The sequence below is a fragment of the Cryptotermes secundus genome, unplaced genomic scaffold (assembly GCF_002891405.2).
Source record: "Cryptotermes secundus unplaced genomic scaffold, Csec_1.0 scaffold122, whole genome shotgun sequence".
NCBI classification, from domain to species: Eukaryota; Metazoa; Arthropoda; class Insecta; order Blattodea; family Kalotermitidae; genus Cryptotermes; species Cryptotermes secundus.
The window spans coordinates 1,017,401-1,043,076 of record NW_019738954.1 but is presented as its reverse complement, the minus strand read 5'-3'; the positions used below and the strand labels follow the sequence as shown (position 1 = coordinate 1,043,076).

General features: G+C 40.9%; 2 protein-coding genes across 2 annotated transcripts; both read right to left on the bottom strand.

The window, feature by feature from the left end:
* Positions 1–7,740: 7,740 nt before the first annotated feature.
* On the bottom strand, positions 7,741–11,606 carry LOC111871357 (cuticle protein 19). The gene is made up of 3 exons (XM_023864412.1): positions 11,592–11,606; positions 10,137–10,262; positions 7,741–7,968 (listed from the first exon to the last, which is right to left on the bottom strand). Exons 1-3 carry the CDS (start codon positions 11,604–11,606, stop codon positions 7,741–7,743), a joined length of 369 nt encoding a protein of 122 aa, XP_023720180.1.
* A 5,689-nt stretch (positions 11,607–17,295) lies between these two features.
* Positions 17,296–23,273, bottom strand: LOC111871356 (cuticle protein 7). Its single transcript, XM_023864411.1, has 3 exons — positions 23,175–23,273; positions 22,886–23,068; positions 17,296–17,649 (listed from the first exon to the last, which is right to left on the bottom strand). Exons 1-3 carry the CDS (start codon positions 23,271–23,273, stop codon positions 17,296–17,298), a joined length of 636 nt encoding a protein of 211 aa, XP_023720179.1.
* Positions 23,274–25,676: the final 2,403 nt, after the last annotated feature.

The window sequence follows — 25,676 nt, the reverse complement described above, 5'->3', positions numbered from 1 at the left end:
AGTGAAAGGAAATTGTGTTCAGATCTATTTTATATAGTTCTTTAAAAAAATTCTAAATCCACTACTTTCCCTTCCTTCAAAGGCTTAAGTGGGTCTGCAGTAAAAACTTCGCTTATTATCACCTGCACGCTCGGTGGGTTGAGGCAGCCTTCCACTTGACCGCCAGAGCTTGAAATGCAATGCGCTTAACTGCTTTAATTAGGAGTGAGTTGTTATAGTGAGAAATATTATGCTACTGTGGCTTCAAAACACACACTTCAAATAAGAATATTTAATGACAACAAGCATTTTTAACAAAGTAATTAGAAAGTAAAACCATGAGACAGATAAGGACGATTTGGAAATTCTGAGAGGAAGAAATCGCTTTGAGACTTAGGCGTAGATTGAATGATAATATGTATTAAATTGGACTTTAAAGAAATTAGGTGGGAGGTTGTGGGCTTGATTCATTTGGTTCCGGATGAGGACTAGTAGCGGGCTCTTGTCAACGCGGTAATAAATTCATAGTCCATAAAATATAAAAGGTTTCCTGAGTAGTTGAGCGACTAAGTATTGAAGAATAATTCTACATCATGGAGTTCCTTGCTTAATTACCTACTTAGTTCATTCGTGGCTGCTTAGTAACTTAAGTTCGAAAGTTCTTAAACTCAGAGGAACATCGGTTCACACAAGATGTACACGGTGCCACAACCCAGAAGACGGAATACTTCATAGTCACTGCCGTGAAAACCACAAATCTTACGTTCTTAAATTCAGTCTTCTTGTGCGACACAGTGAATGAAGCTACTTACAGAATTGTAATAAAAATAAAAAGTTAATATCAACTGTCTAATTCCTGAAGTTTAAAATATATGAAACTGTATATTTGTCTATGTTTTCATTTATTAGACAAGAGACATTATATCTCACGTGGATTGAGAGTGACTGAAAAATACTAAGAAAACAAAATAAACTCCGTGACCTGTAGTCCGCAAGTGAACTACACCGACAAGACGATTGCCGCTTGTCGGCGAAGTTGGTGCCAACTTTAGCGGATAGAGGGTATCGCGTGGTCAGCACAACGGATCCCGATGGCTTTTAATCTCGGTTTTCTAGACCGGAGCCGCTATTTCCTTGAAATAACTCCCCAGTTATCCTCACGGGGCTGAGTGGACCCAGTTACAGATCCACTACTCAGAAAATCTGGTAGCACCGGGAATCGAGCCCAGGATCTCTGGATCTGTAGCCAGGAAATCTGACCACTAGACCTCAGAAGCGGTCATACTGAAGGGAATATTTGGCTCCAAGAAGTAGAAGTTGTGGGTGATTGAAGAAAACTACATAATTATGACTTCTATAATTTGTACCGTCGCCGAATGTTATTACTGTAATCAAGTGAGAGAGGAAGCTCTGCATGAGACATTTAACACCGTGGGACCCGAAAAACAATTACAAAATCTTGATTGAAGCACATGAAGGTCACAGACGATATGGAATACCTAAGCTTAGATGAGGGGATACCATTGAAATGGGCCTTAATGAATCAAATTCTTTCTTCTCAGAGGCTCTACAGCGACTGGGCTACGGACTGGGCGACCGAGTGGTTGGGGCTCAATTTTCAGAAGGGGTAAAAGGTTCTTCCCTCCTACATTACATCCAGATCGCTTGTGTGGCCCACCTAGCCTCCTACACAATGAGTACCGGGGGCTGCTTCCCTGGGTGTCAAGCGGCAGAAGGGTGAATATGACCGGTCAGCCCAATCTACTGCTGAGGTTAAGAATAGTGGCGCCATACCTCCACTGTCTTCATGGCGCAATGCTTAATTACACTGGACAACTTCACTTCACTGTACCTTACCAGAGACTCTCAATCTATGTCCCCCTTCCCTTCCTGGTGACAGAACAAGTTTCACGTCCACAAAAGCAATCCCTTTGTGGCATTTAGTTCAATGCTAGTTGTATACAGTAAGCGGCTACTACTTCACTGCCCAGCCATAAGCGATTGCTTGTTAATTTCGTTAGCAGCCTCTTTCCATATTGTCGCGTGTTTATGGCTGCGTGACTAATAATAAACCGGGTTTGGATTGGTATTTGAATTTATTGATCACTCCTTTACAATCACTCGTAATTACAATGATTTAGAATGACTCACAATAAAGCAAGAGTCGAACCCTTCCTTCTTGGCTTCCGAGGACTCGCTCCATTCTCATTCTCATTCTGTTCTGTACTACTTACATAGTCTCGAGGAGGACCCATAGAAAACAAGACCATTTCCTAGCAATGGACGTCTGCTGTTGTCCAGAACGCACCTCTACCGGTCCGTTACCTACCAATGGATGTCCTTCTGTTGTGGATCGCTTGTGCCACGGAAACGTGTTTACCGAGCAAGGGGCATATGCCTCACAATATCCAAAAGCCTCATTCTCCATTAGCAATCTGAAGGCTGGCCGCAATGCGGTGCTGACATGAGATTTACATGGCATGTTAGCTTAAGAGCTAATAATTCTGATTTGTATTCGGGAAGTATGCGGTTAGAATCTCGGTCGGGATAGTAGTTACCTTAACTGAGATGTTTTGATGTTTCTTCAGTCCCACCGAGAAAATTTCGGGACTATTTATTCTATCAGACCACGTACGTTTCTTCTTCTGCAGAAATTGGGACTAGCTCTACCGATTGGGCGAAACTGGACCCGAGATAGGGACTAGCTCTATTGTTTTGCCCTAACTGAGTTGGTTTTACCTAAAGGCGGAGACAGGATCCAGTCTCCGAAACGTTGTGGTTTGGAATATGAAGCCGACGGTGTTTCAGGTAAAAACAAGGCGATGGGTAATGTCCCCCCCCCCTTGGCACCACAGCCCCAGTGGGCCTAGGCCTACCTCCATGAACTCCGTTCACTTCGGTTTTTCTAGATCTTACACATACGGTAGGACTCCTTGGGCGGGTGATCAGCTCGTCGCAAGGCCTCTACCTGTATACAAACACAGAAAAACGCACACAAACATCCATGCCCTGAGTGGGATTCGAACCCACGATCCCGGCTTCCGAGCGAGCGAAGACAGTGCATGATGGCTAATGTCCAGAAACATAATATTTTTATTTCATATATAATATTTGATTTATTAATATTATAATTATTTTGTGTAAATTATTTTGATCCATCATGCATAGTGATTCATTCACAGACTGTACCTTTCATTTAGAATTTACTCTCATGGTTTCTGTCTTTGTTTGGTCCCATTTGCACATGGCATTCTTTTCTGCTCATCTGTACCTAGCATTTTAATTACGGAAATGGCTCAGTTTGCGAGTATTTACAATTCTAAGGGATGTAAATGTGGAATAGACACCAGGCCGATTTGCTAAATATATATACCTATTATTACATGGTCGTACTCCCTAGTTACACCACTGGACTTCGTAGTGAAGGTCCACTTTGAATGTGAAATTTAATTGCTAGATTTTATCACACATCTTCCAAAGATTCATCCTCTGAAAACAGAATGTTATCCCCTGTACGAATAGAGGACGAAATGTCCGTGATTTGGGATGAGGTTTTAGGAACTTCCCCTGAATATTATTCTGTGAAGGGTGAGGAACAAAAGAAATGTGACTTACAGTATCGAGAAACTAATTTGTCCTATCAAGACAAACTTCATTCTCCTCCTCCAAGCCTCTTCTGCTCCTTCTCTTCAAAATATGTAGCTGTGTCTGTAACAGGCCGTCCCATTGGGTTTGAGACGTCGAGTGTCCCTCATCATCTACACAGTCGGTAAAGTCGTCAGCCCTAGGAAAGATTCCCGGTACTCACTTATGTTAGAGGCTCAGTCGACCCCTGTGCGGATGGAAGGATTAGGTCAATTGACGTTCAAATAAAGGAGATCGAAGATAATACACGTTCATATCCAGAATGGTCTAAGACAAGGAGATGCTTTATCGCCAATACTTTTCAACTTTGCTTTAGAATATGCCATTAGGAAGGTCCAGGGAAACCAGGTGGGACTGAAATTAAACGGAACACATTAGCTGTTAGTCTATTCTGATGATGTGAATCTACTGGGTGATAATATAGATACCATAAGGAAAAACACACAAACTTTAATTGACGCAAGTAAAGAGGTTGGTCTAGAAGTAAACACAGAGAAAACTAAGTATATGTTGCTGTCTCGTCACCAAAATGAAGGACAAAATCATGACATAAAAATAGGAAACAGATGTTTTGAAAATGTGGCACAGTTCAGATATTTGGGAACAACGATAACAGATCGAAACCTAATTCAGGAGGAAATTAAAAGGCGATTGAACTCGGGTAATGCTTGCTACCATTCAGTCCAGAACCTTTTGTCTTCTCGTCTGCTGGCCAAGACCATAAAAATTATAGTATACAAAACTATATTTTTGCTTGTGGTTTTGTATGGGTGTGAAATTTGGTCTCTGACATTAAGGGAAGAACATAGACTGAGGGTGTTTGAGAACAGGGTGCTGAGGAGAATATTCGGACCGAAGAGAGATGAAGTGACAGGAGGTTGGAGAAAACTGAGGAGCTTCATAACCTGTACTCTTCTCCAAGTATAATTAGAATGATTTAATCAAGGAGAATGAGGTGGGCGGGGCTTGTAGCACGAATGGGGGAGACGAATGCATATTGGATATTGGTGGGAAGGCGAGAAGAAAAGAAACCACGGATAAGACCAATGCGTAGGTGGGTAGACAGTATTAAAATGGATCTTAGGGAGATAGGATGGGATTGAATGGATTGGATTAACCTGGCTCAGGATAGGAAGCAGTGGAGGGTTCTTGTGAACAGGATAATGAACCTTCGGGTTCCATAAATGCTGGGAAATTCTTGACTAGCTGCAGAATTGGCGGGTCCTCAAGGAGAGCTCAGCTTCATTAGTAAGTAAGAAGTTAATACACGACATCCCTCCCCAAAATTAAACCACTCATATGAAACAAATTTACGGGTGAAGAAACAACGAAGATACAACCCATGACCAGGCTTCATATTATGGGATGGAGGACCGATGGGCTGGGTTCGAAACCATAATCTTTCTGAAATAGGTGAGACGCACAAATTATAACAGAAATATTCCACTCAGTATCATCATAATTTTATTAAAGATAAAAAAATAAGTACATGAAAATATACTTACAACATTTGGGGTACAAATATGGAAGTCTGAGTAAAAGAAGCGACAGATATTCAGTCATGAGTAACATATACTCTGATGCTGATTATGACATGGTAAACATGAAGATTATGATGTTGAGTACGTTATAATTTCGTAAATTTCGATGCTAATGCTAGCGATGATGTTCATCATGGTGATGGTAATAATAAAGTTCATAATGATGATAATGAAAGTGGTAGGGAATTGAAAGAACAGTAAGAAAAATGATAAAAATGTGTAAGCAAAATCACATTGCGCAATAATGATCACGAAAGTAATGGGAATTATAAAGGTAGCAATATCAGTGATGGGAAAGTCAAAATGGCAAGCCTATAGGGAATAGCATATATAATTGCGATATCATTTGCATTTTGATGACAGTTATGTTAATGACGAGAGTGATGATGACCATTCTGATACAAAAATAATAAAAAGTCAACCAATTCACAGCAGTAAAATATCTATTATGAAATATCTGAATGATAATGAGCCAGTACAAACATTTCACTTGTATATACTGATCTAATACGAACATGGGAAATGGAATGCCATAATAAATATACAATAACATGTAAGAAAATGTAAAGTTTTCCCCGTACTTAACTAATTTTCACTACGCCATTAAGACGTGCGGTGGAATGGATGTGTAGAACCAAATTTTCTAGACCTCGGCACTAGTTAGAGGTGAGTGTTTAGCTTTATTCTCCTGCCGCTTTACCCCCGGGGAAGCAGCCCCTGTACCCATTGGATAGGAGACTTGGTGGGCCCCAGGTCTACTCTGGAGAACAGAAAATTCTTGTCCCTACTGGGACTCAAAATCCGACCCTTTTGTCGTCCAGCCGGTAGCCAGTTGCTATCCGACTTAAATTTGAATTAAGACAATGATAACCAAAGAAATTTTTCTGATATCCAGAATTAACAAAATGAATATAGAGAGATCAGTATTGTAACGTTATGCTGCAAAAAATTTTGTTAGTAATAAGTTCAGATCACTGGAAGATGTGGTACGAAAGTTATAAGATAATTCCGATGGTGATAATATTACTAACGATAATGATTTTTACGTTATATATTAATATATTTTTTATGTATATTATGTAGGATTTGTATATCACCTGAAATATTAGTAGCAATAGATAAACAACTTTTCAAAAGAAAATAAATATTTAAAAATCACAGGGAAGTAGAAACTAAAATTGTAACTAAACGCGACATTTGCAAGAGTTTGTAATGAAAATGAGATTATAATTAACACTAACATACCCAACGTAATGATGTGACGTGATATAATATATTATGTATGATAGTATATGACATGACATGATGATGTGATCTGAGCTGATCTGATATGATATAAACATTATGTCTAACATAAACAGTGTAAATGGAATGAACATCTGTGTGCTGTAAGTCTATTGCGCCCTTAGTGGAGTGACCCTGGATTAGACACGTGTTCCGATCTCGTGATGTTACGTGAAACTGAGAACGTGAGCTGTTTTCAACTGACTGCCAAGAATTCTGTCTTCTTAGTATACAGCTCAACGGGTTATTCGAGATTGTTTTCTTTTTAATTGGAAAAATATATCTTTAAGAATACTGGGATAATTTCTGTTTATTTTAATGTAGGAATACTTAATTTAATAAAATTTAAAAATGTTACGAGATCGTAAATTATCAAACGCCCATTTTAACAATAATATATCAATTACTCGCCTAAAATAATTAAGAAAATATTAATCCATAAAGAGAAGCACGCAGACTAGAAAGTATTCTAAGCATAAGCAAATACGTACGTTCATAGAGACCTGTTATTTTCTATAGAAACAAAATTTCTCCAGGAAAAGTATAATTCTTTTTAAATACCTTCTCTAAAGGGTGTATGCAGAATCGAATAATGTGGTACGGTGAGCTTAAAACATTTCCATAAATTCGTAAGTAAATATTTGTTAAATAATATGCAATTCTTGGTACAAAAATTAGTCCAATTTTCTTGTTCTTTCACAGAATTAACTGTCTGGCCTCTGTATGAAACTGAATTATTTCAGATATTTAGCAGGAGATAGGCACATCATAAGGTTTAAACCTACATAGAACAGTATAGAACCAAAATATCTGACATAAAGCAAGGCCACCAGCTGGAGTCGAACCTGCGGTCCAAATTTTCGGGCTGCCCTAAACCCCAGGTCACCATATTCGGCAAGCGTGCAGTGTTATGAAATTTAATAGTGTTATTAGAATTATGCAATTGGTGAATGTCGTTAAATAAGTCAAATCATATTTATAGTTTTACTTAAATAAATATGACATGTTAGGCAACAGACCTGACTGGACTGAAACCTTGTCTGAACTCCCATGAACAGTTCTTAGGGGTTGTACACAGGGGTACGTGCTTCACCACAGACTCAGAGCTCTCGCGAAAGATTTAAGCATGTCTTTTTAATGAACAAAACGAATAAGCACCTTCTTGCTCGCAAATTTCATTGTCCTCCAAACCTCCTGACTTTCAGCTCTTGCGATATCCATTTTAGACCGCCACATTGTCAACATAATATTTCATTGTTGTTAACTTGAAAACATTGTAAGGAGTTTATCGCTAATGGTGCTGGTGAATAGGGTGAATGGCGTGTCCGGACCTCACCACCTGCGCGTGGAACCCGGTGTGTTTGTCAGCGGTGTAGTGTACTGTACGAGTGGTGCCATCTGCCTCCAGCAGCTTGTAGTAACCTTCGACCTTATGGCCGTCACGTTTCTCAGCCTGCTCCTTGATGTCGTGAGTATGTGTGTCCTTCACACCGTACTTGAACTCGTATTTGGGGTGGGCCTGTAAATGTAACAATTCAGTACATTAATTTAGAGCATATTTAATTGAAGAATCTCTAGAATAACTAGCGCAGTCAGTACAGTGTATAAACTGCGGACTGGACGACCGAGGAATCAGGGTTCGGAAGTTCCGGTAAAGACATAGTCCAGACTGGATTTCAAGTCCCCCATCTTACTATTCCTTTGTTACTGCGACCTCTTTTCTCGGGGGTAATGCTGCTGATACGTGAAGTTGGTTTTTCACCAAGTTCTAGTGTCAAGTATAGGAATGCGTGGATTTATACGCCCTTTCTGCAACATTTCTTCCATGAATGGTGCTTAATTAGCCATAAGAACAACTTCGCCACCGTGTGTAATAAAAAATAATTTATCTGCATCTGTGTTGTACTGTTTATCAGGAGGACACAATGTAAGTTATAATTTGTCTAAAATAGTTTTGAGAGTATGTAATAAGTTGAACATGCAACTTTACGGAAGCGAAATTTCTTTTATGTCAGTTTTGGTTCTCATGACACATGTAAAATATTATGGCATATATACCAGTTGTTAGGCAATGAGTGCGAAACGAACAACTAGACAACGGACATTGTTATGCAACAGCTTCGTAAATACCCAACAGTATTGTAGCCGTTGCTAGGCAGCGTCCCGCGCGCAGCAATGTAAGTACTTTTGGAAGCGATATTTTTTATAATTCCGCTCCGAGGCTATATCATTCGGGATCTCCGTGTGGAGGCGGGGACAAACACCTCCACCGTGACCCTGCGAGTGGTAGGAGGCGACGAAAAGAGAAGTCTCAGATCTGAGACAGTAATATACGGTCGCGAGCCCCAAGGGACTCGAGCCCGAGAAAGACCGCACTGACAAGGACCAGCAGCATATGTAAAAGACAGACCAGTACTCTCGTCAGAGAGGGCACCCAACAAAAATAAGACCGTAACTGTCAAACGGTAATAATTAATATCTGGTCATGAGCCCCAGATGTGGCTTGACACCAAGACTTACTGACTAACCGTCAGTCGCAATGTGACTTTGTCTTTGAATTGAAGCGAGTTCGAATGCCTCCATCGTAGCGTAGCGAGTCGTAGCGGGGGATGAATAGGAACCAATTGCCTGGGAGTATAACTGGGCCACCCTGTTCCTGACCCACGAGGTTGACGGAGTATTGAATCTAAGACAGCAAAATATGGTCGTGAGTCTCTCGGGACTCGGACCCCACAGCATTTCATTCTTATAAGTTTAATAATTCGAGTGCCACTTCTTCCAGTGTGCTAATCTTCTTGTGCTAATTAAGAGGTGAAAGTATCCTACTGTTATTTACATTATTTATTAAGTTCATTGAATACACAATATTAATCTACCCCGTAATATTCAAATAGTCACAAGCTTCAGATAGATGTGTGATATCCACTGTAGCATCCTGTCGCACTTTTCACTTAGTATTGATTATTTTTTTTTAGTCTCGTGTGCAACACTACATTCTATAAAATTTATCAAATTTTGTTCACTTGTGTAAAAAGTTTATCATTACATGTTTCGACTAATGTGGTCATCATCAAGTGTTAAAAACACTGGGCCAGGAAACTGTTTTCTTATGTTGTTAGTAAGTTCTTTCGATGCGCATATGTGTTTGAGATGGTGGGTTGTATTCTCTCATGTTTTGTGTTGTGCTGCTTGTCTTGTTTTCCAATGCATTCGAAATTTTTCAAACTAATCAGCATTTAATAAATTTAATTTATGTATTTAAGTGTGATTAGGAGAATTTGTAACAACGGTGCTAATAAATCCAGTCATCCGAACTAGGACCCCTTATTTTCGTCACGCGTACCACCCTACAAGTGACAATATGACCATCGGGGAAATGGCTTACTGATTCAGAAAAGATCCCATTATTTCTTTTATTTTTGTGGGTGTTCTTTTACAAAGCTGTAATTAGGCGGTCTATGCAGCGTCGAATGAAAGGGCGATAGATGAATGATGCATTGACAAATTTGGAAGGAAACAATAGTGGCCTGTTCGAGGTACTATCGCAGCATTTCTTTGGTGCGAATGAGGAAAACTACAGCTGCTCTCCCAACTAATATTCGACCAGGGAACCTCCGAATTAACTTTGCCGATACACCGGACCGTTCAATTTCATTATTTCGATATTTGCACTGAGATGAAACTCACGTGATGATGTTCCTCGACTTCCACTTCTCCGTGATGATATTCCAATGGCACTGCAGCATATTGAGGCAGTTCTTGGTGATGCTGTGCAAATGAAATCACCAGCAACATGCCGAATATCACTGCGACCTATGCAAGTAAAACAGCAAGGTTACTGCCTGTGCTTTCCTTTTACCTTTCATTCCTAAAATAAGAAAGTTCGCGTAAAATGACAAACACGTTTTCTCAGTGAAGAGCCAAGTAATTTGTTAAATAATTGCATGGGGCAGAGTTTTTTCCGGGAAGCTAAGAGTAGCTCAGCTATCATAAGCTCTCCCTCCTCATATTCAATTTGATCTCTAGTCACCGTGCTCACAAGAGCCTGCCACGGGTCCCAACACCGAGCTAAAGGAATCTAGCCCATTTCTTTAAGATTTATTTTACCTTCCCATCTTTGCCCACATCTTCACAGTGGTTCTTCCTTTCAGATTTCTTCCTACTCTTCTGCACGTCTCTCCTATGCGTTCTACAGCATATACCTATCCCATATCACATTCTTTGATTTTATCACCCAAACAGTATTTAGTGAATTGTTCATATCATGAAACTCCTCATTGTGCAGTGTTTTCTAACGACCGGTTACTTTCCCTCTTAGTTACTTCAAAACAATTCCATTGCTGTGACGTAACTGGAGGTGGGGCTATTCTAATACAAACCACTTTCAATTTAAGTATTTAATTAATTTTCATTTTAGGCACTATACTACAAGCCGAAAGGTCGCGGATTCAAGTCCCGATGAGGACATTGGATTTTTTTCAATTGATCTAATCCTTCCAGCCGCACTATGGCCCTGGAGTTAACTCAGCCTCTAACAGAAATGAGTATCAGGAATTAATTAAATAATTTTCCTGGGGATTAAAGCGCGGCCGGCGCGTAAGGCTGACAACCTTACCGCCATCTTTAAGCCGATTATCTAGATAATGTGGGACCCTCAACGTCTCACAACCCTATGGGCCTTCACGACCTGTTACAGGGATAGATTTATTCTTTTTGCTTACTAAGTAAACACACGCATGTTTTTATTATATTCAACGGGGACAGGGTTAGGATTGAAATTTAGTATATAAGGAGGAACAATCTTTGAATGAGATAATTTTCAAATTGATTATGTATATCCAATGAGTTAATTAACACCCGTTCACTTTTTAGAATGTTTGTAAAGTTGTTTTTCATTACAGCCCTTAGAGCCCTGTTCATAAATAGCGAATATCGAAACTTTGTTCTGCCGAGAAGAAATGTTCATACCACCATGTCAGCAAGTTTTGACATTGTTGCTTTTAGATTTATGTTGCAGATAGTAGCTTTCCACAGTTAATTTTCGGTATATTGATTTTATTTCGCTTGAAATTAATGTCTGTACGTACAGATGTACTGTTTCATTGTGTATGTTTCTAGATATGGCTATTTGTGAGAACTTACCTCGAAAGAAACCATGATAGCAAAAGCGACAAGAATAAGACGTAGGTCACAGCACCAGAGTGAATGATTCTCCAGTAACAAGTGACGTATATATATAGTAGTTCTGCATGAGGTGTTATTATGCAGTCCTTGTTTAGAATGCCACCGACCGCTACATTTTTCCACTTCAGCATTTCCATTTTACTCTGTTAGTTTCCGCCATTCTCCCTAGTCACTCTTTTGGTTTTTACCTAAAATAAGACTAATTAAAAGTCATCTTAATACTGTTTGCATTGTGCTGCAGCAGTGCAAGACAAGTGTAATCTGTGGTGTGAATCAGGATCTTGTGAAGATCTTCACACTTTCTTATATTTTTAATTTTTAACTGTTCTCTTTTGGTAATTCTTTAGAACTTAATAAAAGTTCACATTCTTCTTTAAGTCTTTCATGTAATATTATTATCAGTGGAGTTGCGCCTGTGCAAGGGAAGGAGGGGAGAAACAAATAACGAATCTTAGAAAACCTCTCATCCATTTTCTTTCAACATTCTGCAGTTATACAGATTAAGTAAAACACACGCCATTTCTTGGTTATCCGTTACGTGGTCATCAAACAGGTATGAAATCTGCTTGAAGACGTTCTATCTTCAGAGACGTAATTTTTGCAAGAGTCAACTCAAACGATGGGCTAAGGACTGGGACGGTACGGTGTTCGAATGCTAGTAGAGATATTGGTATAGCCTTTGATCTTCAAAACAAATTTATAGATTCCCTGTCTCTTCCATCCAACTCCCTATTCATTCCTTATTAAGACTTTATAATATGAAGAGAATATGCGGCCTGAGCTTGAACGTAATGGCAAATAGAATGAAATAGAACCAAATATCTTTATTATCACGAAAATTATAATGTATTTTACTACATTACATGTCATGTTGTTTTTGATGTAGCGTATAAGTCCGAATGCAGGACGACACGACTTTATCAATGAGGACTTCTTTTTAACAAAATTGAACGTATCCTTGGTTATGCAGGCTATTCCTCATAATAATCTCTTTTTTATTCTTAAAGATCCGAGAAAAAAATGGTCTCTCTTCTAAGAAGCAGAATTTGAAACAAAAGATCCTTTTGAAGAAGGTCGTGTTCTGGGTTTTGGCGCCGTGTATTCTTCGTTTTCGTATTCTCTGCATTCACAAGCCATTCACCTTCTCTGAAGATGGAGGCGGTATGTTCCTCCGAAACGTCGGCCAAAACGAAGAATACACGGCGCCAAAACCCAGAAGACGACTTTCTTCATAGTCATCGCAGTGAAAACCTCAAAACTTACAAAAAGATCCGTTTGTTCTGTCAGTTCCACTGAAATGATAGTATAGAATCACTTTCCTCATCAAGACCTACTTCGGTTTCGGGAGGGGGTACATTTGAATCTCGACTATAAAACAGGTTATCCTGACGAAGATTTTATGATATTCCCCAACTGATTAAGGTGTATTAATTTTAAAGTACCTTAGCCCAGTTAATTTCAATTTTACCAATCCTATGTTTCATTGGTAGTTTTGCCAAAACATAGCTTGTCCTCATCCAAGAATGTATTTTCAAACCTAGTAAAGTGAATTAATTAATTGATTAAGCACTAGGCCATGAAGAAATATGAGGTAATTAAGGTATAGTTCTACCATTCTTTACCTCGACACTAGATGGAGGCGAGCGGTCAGCTTCATGCCCCGGTCTCTTTAGCCCTGAGTAAGAGCCCTCTACCCAGTAGACATGAGGCTGCGTGTGCCTCAGAGATGATATAACTTGTTCCCGCTGGGATTCGAAATCCGGCCATACAGACTGTAAGCCCTCGCTGTTTTTTTTTTTTTCTTGGCACGACAGCCCCAGTGGACCTAGGCCTACCTCCATGAACTTCTCCGTTCACTTCAGTTTTTCTAGATATTACAAATTCGGTAAGACTCCTTGGGCGAGTGATCAGCTCGTCGCAAGGCCTCTACCTGTAGAGGAAAAGAGAAAAACGCACACAAACATCCATGCCCTGAGTGGGATTCGAACCCACGATCCCGGCTTCCGAGCGAGCGAAGACAGTGAATGCCTTAGACCGCTCGGCTACTGTGATCGGCAACCCCTCGCTATACTGACTGAGTTATTTAGACACTTTTTCTTACACCTGTGTTCTTTTTAATGTTGTAGTAATTAGTCCTGGAAGTTACTATTCTCCAGAACTATCATCCCTTTTAGCCAATCGCCCATTCCCAGCGTGCGCGTTCTGCCTTGGGCCATAACATATCCCTCATACATCATTTCCACTCCGCACGTCACAATCGCCGTGTTTCTGGGGGTAACACAATCCTAGCTGAAAAATTATCATTAACCGCTCATTCAACATTCCCTTTCCGAACTGAATAAAAATAATCAAGTCCAGAATTTATTCTTCCCCTAATTTCATTGGGGGCACGCGGTAGCGTAGTTGGTTGACTCAGTCTGTTGCACCTGCTCACGCTGGTTCGCTCGCGGATTTCTTCTTGTTTTCTACCCTGAAGATGGAGGCGATATGTCCCTCCGAAACATCGGGTAACACACTATCTACACAGCTCCACATCCCAGAAGACTGCTTTCTTCATTAACAATCACCGTACGCAAATTTAACTTAAGACGGTAATGCACGGTGCAGGTTCTGGAGACCCCGAAGTGTGTTCCCCCCCCCCCCTTCCCGTATCAGAAGCCCCACTTTCACTGGGACTAAGGTCTCATCTCGAGTGATATAAAGCAGACATCGAATTTTGAAGCGCCCAGAAGCTTCAGCTCATTGGAATGCTATCAAATGCCTCTTCAGTATCTCTACTCAGACTGACACCGTGGACTGAGCCCTCAGTCAGCTGCATTCATTTCACAGTCTGTTTCTCTAGGATACATCATGATGTTATCTTCCAAATCATTCTCAGTCTTCCAAATGAACATTTTCTAAGACGTTTACTATCCAAGTCTATACAAATTTCCATTTTCCTGCAGCCTGCATCCCATTGCGACATCTTTGATTTAGGAGCAACACAAATAACGAATTTTCATCATACGATATTATGATCGATAGACCCGTTGCTAAGCAATGACTGTAAACATCAACCGTTGCTATGTAGCACCCGTAACACATACGCATGCAACAATAGAAAACGGTGTTTTTATGTGGTCCGCGCTGTGACCGTTGCTATGCAAGGGCACGATAAACACACCTCTACAAGAACAGGGGATAGAGTTTTCTGCGTGGTCAGTGCTAATGAGTTACCTTGAAGGCAATCTGGGCGTCCCAGACAGAGGACTTGTGTGTAGTGCAAAAGGAAGACTTTTCGAGAACATTCCATATAAGCGAAATATACGCTTGATGAAAGGCCAAGCGTAATCATAAGAGACAAACCCATCTTCTCGCCAGAGAACATGTTACATTAGGACAATTATCGCAAGAGTTCACTTGAAAAAGTCTCTGGTCGTGCGTCCCAAGGAGCCTGAAGCCAGGGCAAACTGATTGACGGTAAACCGTCAGTCGTAAAGCAACTTTGATTTTTATGGCCCTGGCACTTGTCTGTTGAGAGGCAGTTCTGTACGGGAGGCTTTGAAGAAAATAGTTAGTTGCAAGAGTGTGGCTATGAAGGGAAGACTTTATGTGTAATATTTGGAGTGTGCAATTCAGTGAGACTGTTATAGTTCCTATATTAAAATTCGTTGCCAGGAAACGGCTAGTGGAGACTGTAATAGATTGAGGACACTAGTCTATGAGTGTCAGTAATCTTTAAAGTGTAGGCACGAGTCGTGAGTGTATAAATGATCATTAATCTATTCACCAATTCAGAATCTCGTCTATAGTCACACATATTACGTGACAGTATCCTCCATCCTCATTAAGTGATGACATAATTACATTCTGGATACTGAAGTCGGTTCGAATTTCTTATGTCTGACAAAAAATAAAAGGATTTAACTTCATTTTTCCCCTGGGTTCCAGTCAGGGGTATTAAATAAAGTTAAAAGTGTGTTACATCAGAAACATTTATTACCATAATACATGTCTGAAATTCAGTCTTAACTGGAACACTATAGTACTGAGTAACCATTGATAAGTAATTAGTAACGTTTCCATCACGATTTCTCCATACATTCACATGAAACCGATCTGTAGTTCTTATCGGTCCTTTATTTGGCTGACAGTAAGAGAAGACTCTGAAATTGTCCTTACGTCTATGATAGACAAAAGCACAAAGAAAGTTGAGGCAACGAAAATAAGTTATGGCTTTCAATGAGTGTACTAATTACGATGATGAGTAAAATATATGTGTTTAACAATATGAATGAATTAACAATAAATACTTAGCATGGCAGAGTAGTACGAGACGTTAATATGCATGTCACAAATTTTAAATATATTGTAAAATATATTAAACATAGGCGAGAATAAATTATCGTGATCCGTAAAAGTGACTTGAAGTCAGTGATGAGTGTTTCATCCGTTTGAAGCCGTATACAAGTTTATAATCGCCATGACACTCCTAGAAAATAAGTTACACCAGTTTCAGTTAATATTATATATTAGTAATTTAATTCTAATATACAATAATAATCCCAATATTCTTCAAGTGTCACATTATATTGACAGGCTATATGACACATGTATATTTTAATTGCGATAGAATTTATACTCGTAGTCATCACATGGAATGAGTTTTCAATAGAGCGCTGCTGTGAAGTGAATTTTCGGCGTTATTTTTCAGCTCTATTTGACGGAAGGATTATCCGAATTTCTCGCCTGAGTTCGGAATCCCCCTCCAAACCCAAATGAAGAACTTGCTGCATATTATCCTCTACGAGAGTTATGGCTTGTCTCTTAAATTTTACAGGCGTCATTGTTACTGGTAGTATTTGGCATGCTACAGTGAAAGTTCGTATAAACACTTCTTGTCTCGAAAGTACAGAAACTAAAAGTTTATAAGCAAAAAGGCAGTTTTCATTTGTTCTTCAGTTCTCAAGTCATGTATTAAGTACGATAAGCTGTTCTACTATCAAAGATGTTTAGCCTTTTAAATGTTGAATTTCTTCGAAATGATATAAAAAATGAAGTTCGTACCTAAGAGGAAACACATTAATTCTCCTCTACAAAGACCACCCGGTTAAGGCTGTTTTGGAAAAAAAAAATCATTGCTTATTACGAGAACCATACGAAACACACAAATATTCTGTGTTGGCAGAATGCAGAGACATGGCATGTTAAAACAGTTGAAACATATGGAACCACTGAACTTTAAAGGGTTAAATATTCTCAGAATCAATAACACTGTTTAGCGTAATTGCATCTACCCAAAAAGTAAGAAGATACATACAATTTTCTTGGATTCTCAGACGTATCTGTTGGTTAAAAATTATCGACCTTGCAAGGCTCATATCTGTCCACGTCACTAGACCCTGATGATGCGAACAGAGGTGGTCCCTGAAACGCTGGTAATTTGTGACCAATTTTCAAGGCGGGTAGTGCAAGAAAACTTCATCAACTTACAAGGCGAAGTGTGTGTAAACGGCGAGGCAAGATATAGTTTAGCAGAGCGATGTCCTGTTTGCTTGAAATGAGGAATATCTCTCCACTGCAGCCACAGTAACTGTCATTAATAAAACGTTTCATACAGTGTACATCAATTTAGGCGCAAGCGTGTATCATATTAATCAGGTTAACTGGCATTATCAATCCCTTAATGGTAAATAAGTTCTGCGTCATGAGCATAACTGCCCAGACTAAGAGCATCTTCATGGGAGGCTAGAGGCGCGTGGGCGTAGGAGACGACAGGAGCTGCCACGACCTTTTGGACAGGAACGGCCACCTTAACAGGGGCGGCGGGGTGGACAGCTTGTCCGGACTTCGTGACGACAGCGTTGAAACCACTGTGATGGTCAGCGGTGTATTTAACAGTGCGGGTTGTACCATCAGGCTCCAACAGACTGTAGTATCCTTCAACCTTGTCACCAACGCGCTTCTCGGCCTGCTCCTTGATGTCCTGAGTATGAGTGTCCTTAACTCCGTACTTGAATTCGTACTGTGGTGGGGACTGAAACATAAAATAAAAAGTCCTCTTAGAAATTACTTCTCTAATTATTAGCCTACTTGTTTTAAAAAATGAACGTAGCCTTATGCAATCTCCACGCTGCATGTGCGTCTGATCCCCCCTCCACTCCTCCCAACTTTAATTGCAATGAAGTATATATTATGCATTCAGGGAGGTTTTAAATTACAGGAAGTTCATATGAATCACTGGTACACTTATTATCTATTAGAAGATACAGAAAACACATAGAGGAACAGAAACCTCATAAGATCATAACATTCGCTTGCCTTATAAATAAGAAACAGAAAAAAGAAGAGAAAAATTTGTATTCTTCTATTTAGTGATTCAATAAGAAAATATTGGACATGAAAAGATCATCATTTAGCAAATATTTATGTCTGAGGCTATCATATTTGGCCCAACCTCGTTCTCAGGGCTTCGTTGAGAATATAAGACCAAGCACTAAGCTGTTTGAGGGGTCGGAAATAATACCCATGTACAAGAAAAATAAAATCATCACCTGTAATCCTTCGACTCTTATTGAAGTAAACATACGAGTATCTGACAGCTGAACACAGATAATAACATAGTAAGCCACGGAACATGATCCAGGGTCAGTTCCATCTGTCGTCCAATATCACAACGAATTTATTTAGGATTCATATTGTGGCTTATAGACCCGTTACTAAGAGCTGACTCTATGGATACTGGCCGTTGCTATGTGATGTTCGCAAGCAACAGTAGAGGAGGTGTCACGATACGTGACATGTACAGCCGTTGCTACGGAACGCCCGTAGTTTACGTGTGCGTGGTGACGTCACAAAATAGAAGATGTGGTGCAGGAGATGTTCTCTAGGTCCGCTCAGGGACTATGTAAGTAGACAGAACAGAACCAAATCAGAACGAGAATGGAGAACGGGTGAGTGCAGTGCAGTGCAGTTGAGGAATGCGGAGCAGTAACCAAAGGACAACGGAAGTTAAGATCCGTTCCCACAAAACATATAGTGGAGACACGGCAGAGGAATAGCCGTTGTGGAGAGCTGTAAAGACAAGTGAATGTAGATCGAAAAGACTTAGTGTGGAGTGATTTATAGAGTGGACATTTGTAGTTACAGCCTATAAGAGGTCAATAAATCTATTCATCATTCCAGGCTCCATCTATAGTGACTAATACAGGCGACAATATTAAATTCTTCCCTCCTCCTCGGTCGGACCAATGGCAGTTCTCCAAGCGCTTTCCCGCGAAACCTTCAATTCTACTGAAATAGACAGGGTTGTTTGACAGTATTGTCAGGTGAGAAGAAAGATTAAAATATTCAGAATTAATGGATTTTGGACCTTTTCTTTACAGAGAAGCTGTTGCGGATGATAATCTGTGATTTGCATCTCATGAGGAAAATTATATGACTCAGATATGCAGTGGATACCACCGAAACATTCGCTTTTTACTCAAAATTTCGACATTAGTTCTTCTTGGCCAGGCCATGGCAGAAAACATAGTAAGTGCAGCTCTAGCCCTAATGAAAATGACAACAGTTCGATTCCTCTTTGAGACTATGAGTGTGGGTAACTTTTCCTCTGAAACCACACAATTTTTAGATCAGTCCTCGTACAGAATGAGAGCTTCTCTTTAGTGTCTCGACGTTCGACATTAAATTTAACTTGAATTGACATAATTTGGGTCTCACGTTATCCTTTTCCAAAATTCTCGGATATATTCCTATTTTCAGGAATTCAAATAAAACTGTCACTTTAGGTCTACTATATCACTTCCAGATTCGGGTAACGCTTGCTACCATTCAGTCCAGAACCTTTTGTCTTCCCGTTTGCTGTCTGGAAAACATAAAAATCAGAATATACAAAACTGCAATTTGCCTGTGGTTTTGTATGAGTGTGAAACTTGATGTCTAATATTAAGGGAAGAAAATATACTGAGGGCGTTTGAGAGCAGGGTGCTGAGGAAACTATTTGGACCAAAGAGAGATGACGTGACAGGAGGTTGGAGAGAACTGCATAATGAGGGGCTTCATAACTTGTACTCTTCTCCAGGTATAATTAGAATGATCAAGTCAAGGAGGATTAGATGGGCAGGGCATGTATCACGAATGGGGGAGAAGAGGAATGCATACAGGATATTTGTGGGGAAGCCAGAAGGAAAGGGGCCACAGGGAAGACCAAGACGTAGGTGGGTGGACAATATTGAAACGGATCTCAAGAGAGAGAAAATGGGATGATATGGACTAGAGCGAGTTGGCTCTGGGTAGGGACCGGTGGGGGGCTCTTGTGAACACGGTAATGAACCTTCAGGTTCCACAAAATACTGGGAAGTTCTTGAGTAGCTGCAGAATTGGCAGCTTCTCAAGAAGGGCTCAGCTTCATGAGTGATATCTTTTCCAGCAAGAGGGGATAATTGTGTCGTCGTAACATTCTCTTGCTCTTTATGTCGCCTATATTCCACTGTTACACTTAGGAAATCCAAATTTAAATCTATTATTCGTATTATGAGAGGAGGTGGGTTTCCCCATGCACTTAGACCAGTTATTGGTCCATTGTGCGCCCCCCTTTAATTTCTACTGTCGCTATACCCTACCGGTACTGGTGCGTGATATCAGCCCCGTTCAGCCAACGAGGTCGGCCGTCGGTACCTGATATTTCCCCCATCTACCAGAGGCATTGGAAACTACTTGGGCGGGAAATTGTTGCCTAATTTTGCTCAGAGGTCTCCTAGAGACATGAGGTTCTTTTGCGTGCCGTAAATCTACGACACGGGACACACGGCTTAAAGTCCCTCCCGGAGGACTTGTTCCCTGAATTTTTCCGTCCTTAAAAATTCCACGACCTCCGCCGGGTTTGAACCCGCGTACCTTGAGTCATTAGGTGGGAACGTTCCCCCTAGGCCGCTAAATTTAAATCTAAATTTGCATGCAGCTGTTATTTAGAATGAGTAATAATGAAAATATCGTATATAGGCAATACGTACACCTCGCGTGGTTTAAATATATCCAGTCTATAGGGTAAAGTGATGTCAGTTTGTGAAGTAGGGAACGATTACCATTCGCTGCATTTCAAGTATTACTGTCTAAATTAAATATTGTCCTCCCGGTCATGGATCTATGAACGAGGGCTTCTGTGCCTCTAGCTACAACTGGAAAATTATGCCATACTCTGCTTAGGACCAGCGATCCCGTATTAAACACAACTGTCCTGAACGAAGTCCACATTATAATTATTATTCATTAATTTAGAAAGTAATTGCCTTGTAGCTTTATAGATAATTGTTAGATAACAAATGACTGAATTTGCTTTTAAAATATATTTTTGATGTGACATTCACTTTAGGAAATTCTTGCAGTAAGGGCCGCTGTCTGCAATGTCCAAAAGCTTAACCTTGTACCATGTTTCTCCTCTGTCTATATCTGTCTCTGGCTCTACAGCCCTTTGTTGGGACTTGGCAGTTTTTCTAATGTTTTGATCTTTTACACAGTCGGTAGGACTTTTTGGACGGAGGATCAGCCCGTCACAAAGCCGCTACCTACACACAGAACAACACAAACGCAGAATAAACAGGCACAGACATCCATGCTTTGAGTGGGATTCGAACCCACGATCCCAGTGTTTAACTGGGAGAAGACAGTTCATGCCTTAGACCGCGCGGCCACTGCGATCGGCATGTTTCTCCTATACGATAAGATATAATATGACAAATTCATATAGCAGAGTGTTTAAAAACCTAACAGTTGATTAGCTACTCAAGAAATTATCCACCCTCTATGGGAACCGTAGGTTTATTATCGTGTTACAAACGCTGGTCTGGATGTGCCATAGCTCAGGTTCGAACATGGCGGCCCGAATTCAATCAAAGTTCTGTTCGATTTGTAGTAGAAAGTGGCACGGGGGCAGGTTTCCGTCAAATACTTTCGTTTTCCCTCAATAATGTTTCCATCAGCTGCTCCATATCCATTTATCGTCAGAGCATCGAACGCTGTAATCCTGTCGTCTCTATACTGACAGCATCGTTGTTAAACAACAGAATCCGCCGTTATTCAACGTCCTTATTCACATGAATCTAGTCCACATTCATATTCTATTTCTTCAAGATTTATTTTAATATTTTCATGTATGGGGGGGGGGTTGACGTGACTAATAATAATGTGTTCTGGGTCTGATGGTGGGGTTTATTGGCACTTCTTTACAGTTACAGTCAATTATAACAGCTCACACACTTAACTTAGTCTGAACAACGTCTGTCTGACGAACGCTTTAGGAAGAATCTCTGACTCCTCTCAGAACTTCTCTGGCTGAGTCTGAGGCTTATGTTACCACCGACGTTCAGCCGGCCAGTCTATCTTGAAATAAAGCACCCATCTGGTTCTTATGACAGATTTTTATTACTGTCTGACAGTTACGGGTTTGCTGATGCTGGGCTCTCTCTCTCTCTCTCTCTGACGAGAGGACGGATCTGTACCTCGTAGTTTACAATTGCTGCTGGTCCTCGCCAGCGCAGTCATTTTTGGGTCCGAGTCCAGTGGGACTCGTGTCCATATTTTATTGTCTCAAATTCGAGATTTCCCTTTTCGTCGCCTCCTACGACACACACGGTCACGGTGGAGGTATTCGACCCCGTCTCCTCACAGGATTCACAAATGAACTCCCTTTTATAACTTCGAGAGAACCGAAGAGAGATCAATGTCTCCAAGGGTTCCACTACGTTCTTCATGAATGTGTTGTCTCGGAACCCGTGTGTTAATTCCGAAGCAACGGTCTCGTCTCTGAGTGTTTGCAACTTTCAGTGTGTGTACCCATGGAAAAAATGTTTCGTAATCAGTTGGTTTCCAGGAATCAGTCTCTCCGAGGCAACGTGTTTGCCCGTTCATTTTCCCGAAACGGTCCACGTGTTACAATATTATCCTTCCTGGGCAATGGTTTTACGATCCCCGTAATCGTGACACAGTAAAATACGGTCATGAGTCCAGCGGGACTCGGAGCCAAGAATGGCTCTGCTGGTGAGAGCCGGCAGCAATTTACTTGACCGAAATTATCCTTCCATCCTAACCTAGGTCTCACGAGTGGTTAATTTTATTCAATTTCGCGTGCTAAAATTGTGCATGTAGTTTTCATGTCTCTCATTCAGGAATAATCAGACAGTATGCAAAGTAAATATACAGGAATGAAAGTGAACTTTCCACTCTTGCCCACTGTTTACATAACTCGGGTTCGAGCACAAACATCAGATACTTACATCGTGTTCCACTTCCTTGATCACAGGTGCGTGAGCTATTGCGATGGGTGCGTGTGAGATTTCCAGCGCTGGAGCATGCGAGAGAGCTATAGGCGCTACGGCCAGGTGGCCGTAGCTTTCCTCGATGGCCGACACTGGTATGGCCGGTACAGCTGCTGCCAGCGCGCTCAGAATTGTAACCACCTGTTAACAGGAGAACCATCAACATTGCATTCCTCCACAAGTATGTCTGTTTTCATGGTTAACTAATTCCAGAGACTTTAGAGTTCTTGAGAAGCTAAGGAAATACACCCCATCCTCCTAGTATGGAACCTGAAAGTTCATCATCCCTCTCTTGAGTCAGAAGAACACAGTTCAGACTTCCAACACAAATTTCTTTGAGATCCATTTTAATAAGTTCTCCTCCTACCGACACTGGGGCACGCGGTAGCGTGGTTGGTTGAGGCACTATATTACAAACCGGAAAGTCGCAGGTTCGATTCCCGATTATGTTATTGGATTTTTCACTTGACGTAACCTAGCAGCACTATGGCCCTGTGGTCGACTCATCCTCTAACAGAAATGAGTACCAGGTATCTTTCTGGGGGTCACAGGCGGCAGGCGCGTAAGACTGACAACCTCACCGCCATCTGTGAGCCGATTATCTAGAAAATGTGGCAGCTTTGACATCTCACAGCCCTATGAGCCTCCACGGCCCGTTACAGGGATAGTTTTACCTATTTAATTTAACCTATCGACGCTACATAATCCAGATATAAAGGCGTGATGAAATAAATCATAAAAATTTACCCTCCTTAGATCTACGAGTATTCGCAGGCCCTCTGCCCACAAAAGTAATCTCCATTTTTTTCCATTTTCCAAGGTCATTCCATATCCGTCCAAGTCTGAGGCTTTGAATAACATTTCGTAAGACGTTAGGCTTTTGTAGTCTTAACATGCAAGTCTCCCCGTCCAGCTCACAATCTTAAGGACCACCCCTCGTCGGCTGCTCGCAATTAATTATTCAACATATTCTTTATTACCCACCATATCTGGAGGTCACCCACTCCAACCGCAACCTGAGGATAGGCAATGCCATGGCGATAGGGGACATCCGGGATAAACAGGACTTAACTTTTCGTCGACATGAATATGAACATTCGACTATACATTATATTTTCATGTGTTAGTAGAATTCAGAATCTAATCTTCAGGATAAGAATTGCATTCATTGTAAGTACTTCGTGTTAACACTTCTAGCAACAGAAGAATACAAGCGCACGAAGTGAATTCCGAAATGTCATCCAACAGGAAAGCAATTAATGTAGAGCGTGATTGCTGAGGCATAAATAGGTCGAACGAATTCGTATTCGACTGAGGTCATGATGATACACTGACCTGGTTTCCTCCAACAATAGCTCTGTGACCCACAGAGCTTTCTAACCTACCTACACCAGCAGCTGTTTCTAGGAGAAAAACGCCAGGCTTCGAATCTGGTCTATTTTTGTAGTAATTATTGACAGATTTTTAGGAACATCGCTCCATTTGCTTCTTCGAAAGTAAAGGGTTGAAGCGCAGATCAATTCTTCCTCTTATTGAAAGAAACTACGAGTACTAAGCATTAGAAAGGCCGCGCAATAGCTCAAGCGGTTAGTCGCTGGCTTACCACCGCGGCGGCCAAGGACAAGTGGGATTTGTGGTGGACAAAGTGGCGCTTGGGCAGGTTTTCTCCGAGTACTTGGGTTTCCCCTGCCAATCTTCATTCCACCAATTGCTCCACAATCACCCTCACCTATCATCTGGGGCTGGTATAATAGGTCAGAAGTGGCCGCAGTACAAGGGACTTAATCCCTTAGTCACGTTCATACAAATCGTCACATCTGTGTATTACAGCGGCATGTGAAGTAGATAACTGCCAATTCTCGATTTACGCGCCTTTCTTTTACGCGTGTCACTTCTTAATTTGCGTCGTTTTAGTTCTCACATCTACGTAACAGCATAATAAGTAGCAGGCAATTTCGTGATTTACGTCATTCAGTTCTCGTTTTAAGATGATCAGGTGATCAGTAATAGACAACATGGCGGAAGGCAAATTGTTAAAGTAAACAGAAGCTGCGCATAAAGATGATACGTGTATAAAGATGTAAATAAAATAATTCTTAAAATAATTGACGAACTAAGCAAAATATAGGGCATGCGGTATCGTAGTTGTTTGAGGCACTGTGCTACAATCCGCAAGATCGCGGGTTCGATTCTCGATGAGATCATTTGATTTATCAATTGACTTAATCCTTCCAGCACCGCTATGGCCCTGGCGCCATCTCGGGCTCTTACAGAAATGAGTAACAGGACCCTATCTGGGAGTAAAGGGCGGTCGGCGCGTAAAGCTCACATCCTCACCGCCATCTGTGAGCCGATTGTCTAGAAAATATGGGAGCCTCGACGTCTCGCAACCCTGTGGGCCTCCACGGCCTGTTATAGCCATAGCATTTTTACCTAAGCAAAGAGCGGTCGGTATAACGATAGAATATTGACTGAACCGTCCGTGTTTCATTCCCAGCATTCCACAGCGTCCAGACAGATCCTTGGGTCCACCCAGCCCCTTATCCAGTGGGTACTTGGACTTTTCCCCCGGGGTAAAGCGGCAAGTACGTGAAACTTATCAGTCACTTCAATTTAGTGCCGAGGTCAAGATAGGCGGCTCTATACAGCTATTCCGTCATGTCTTCGTGGCGTGGTGCTTAACTAATCAAGCACATAGACAAATTTACCTTTACTAAGCAAAATATTAATTTATAACCTTCTAGGTTTG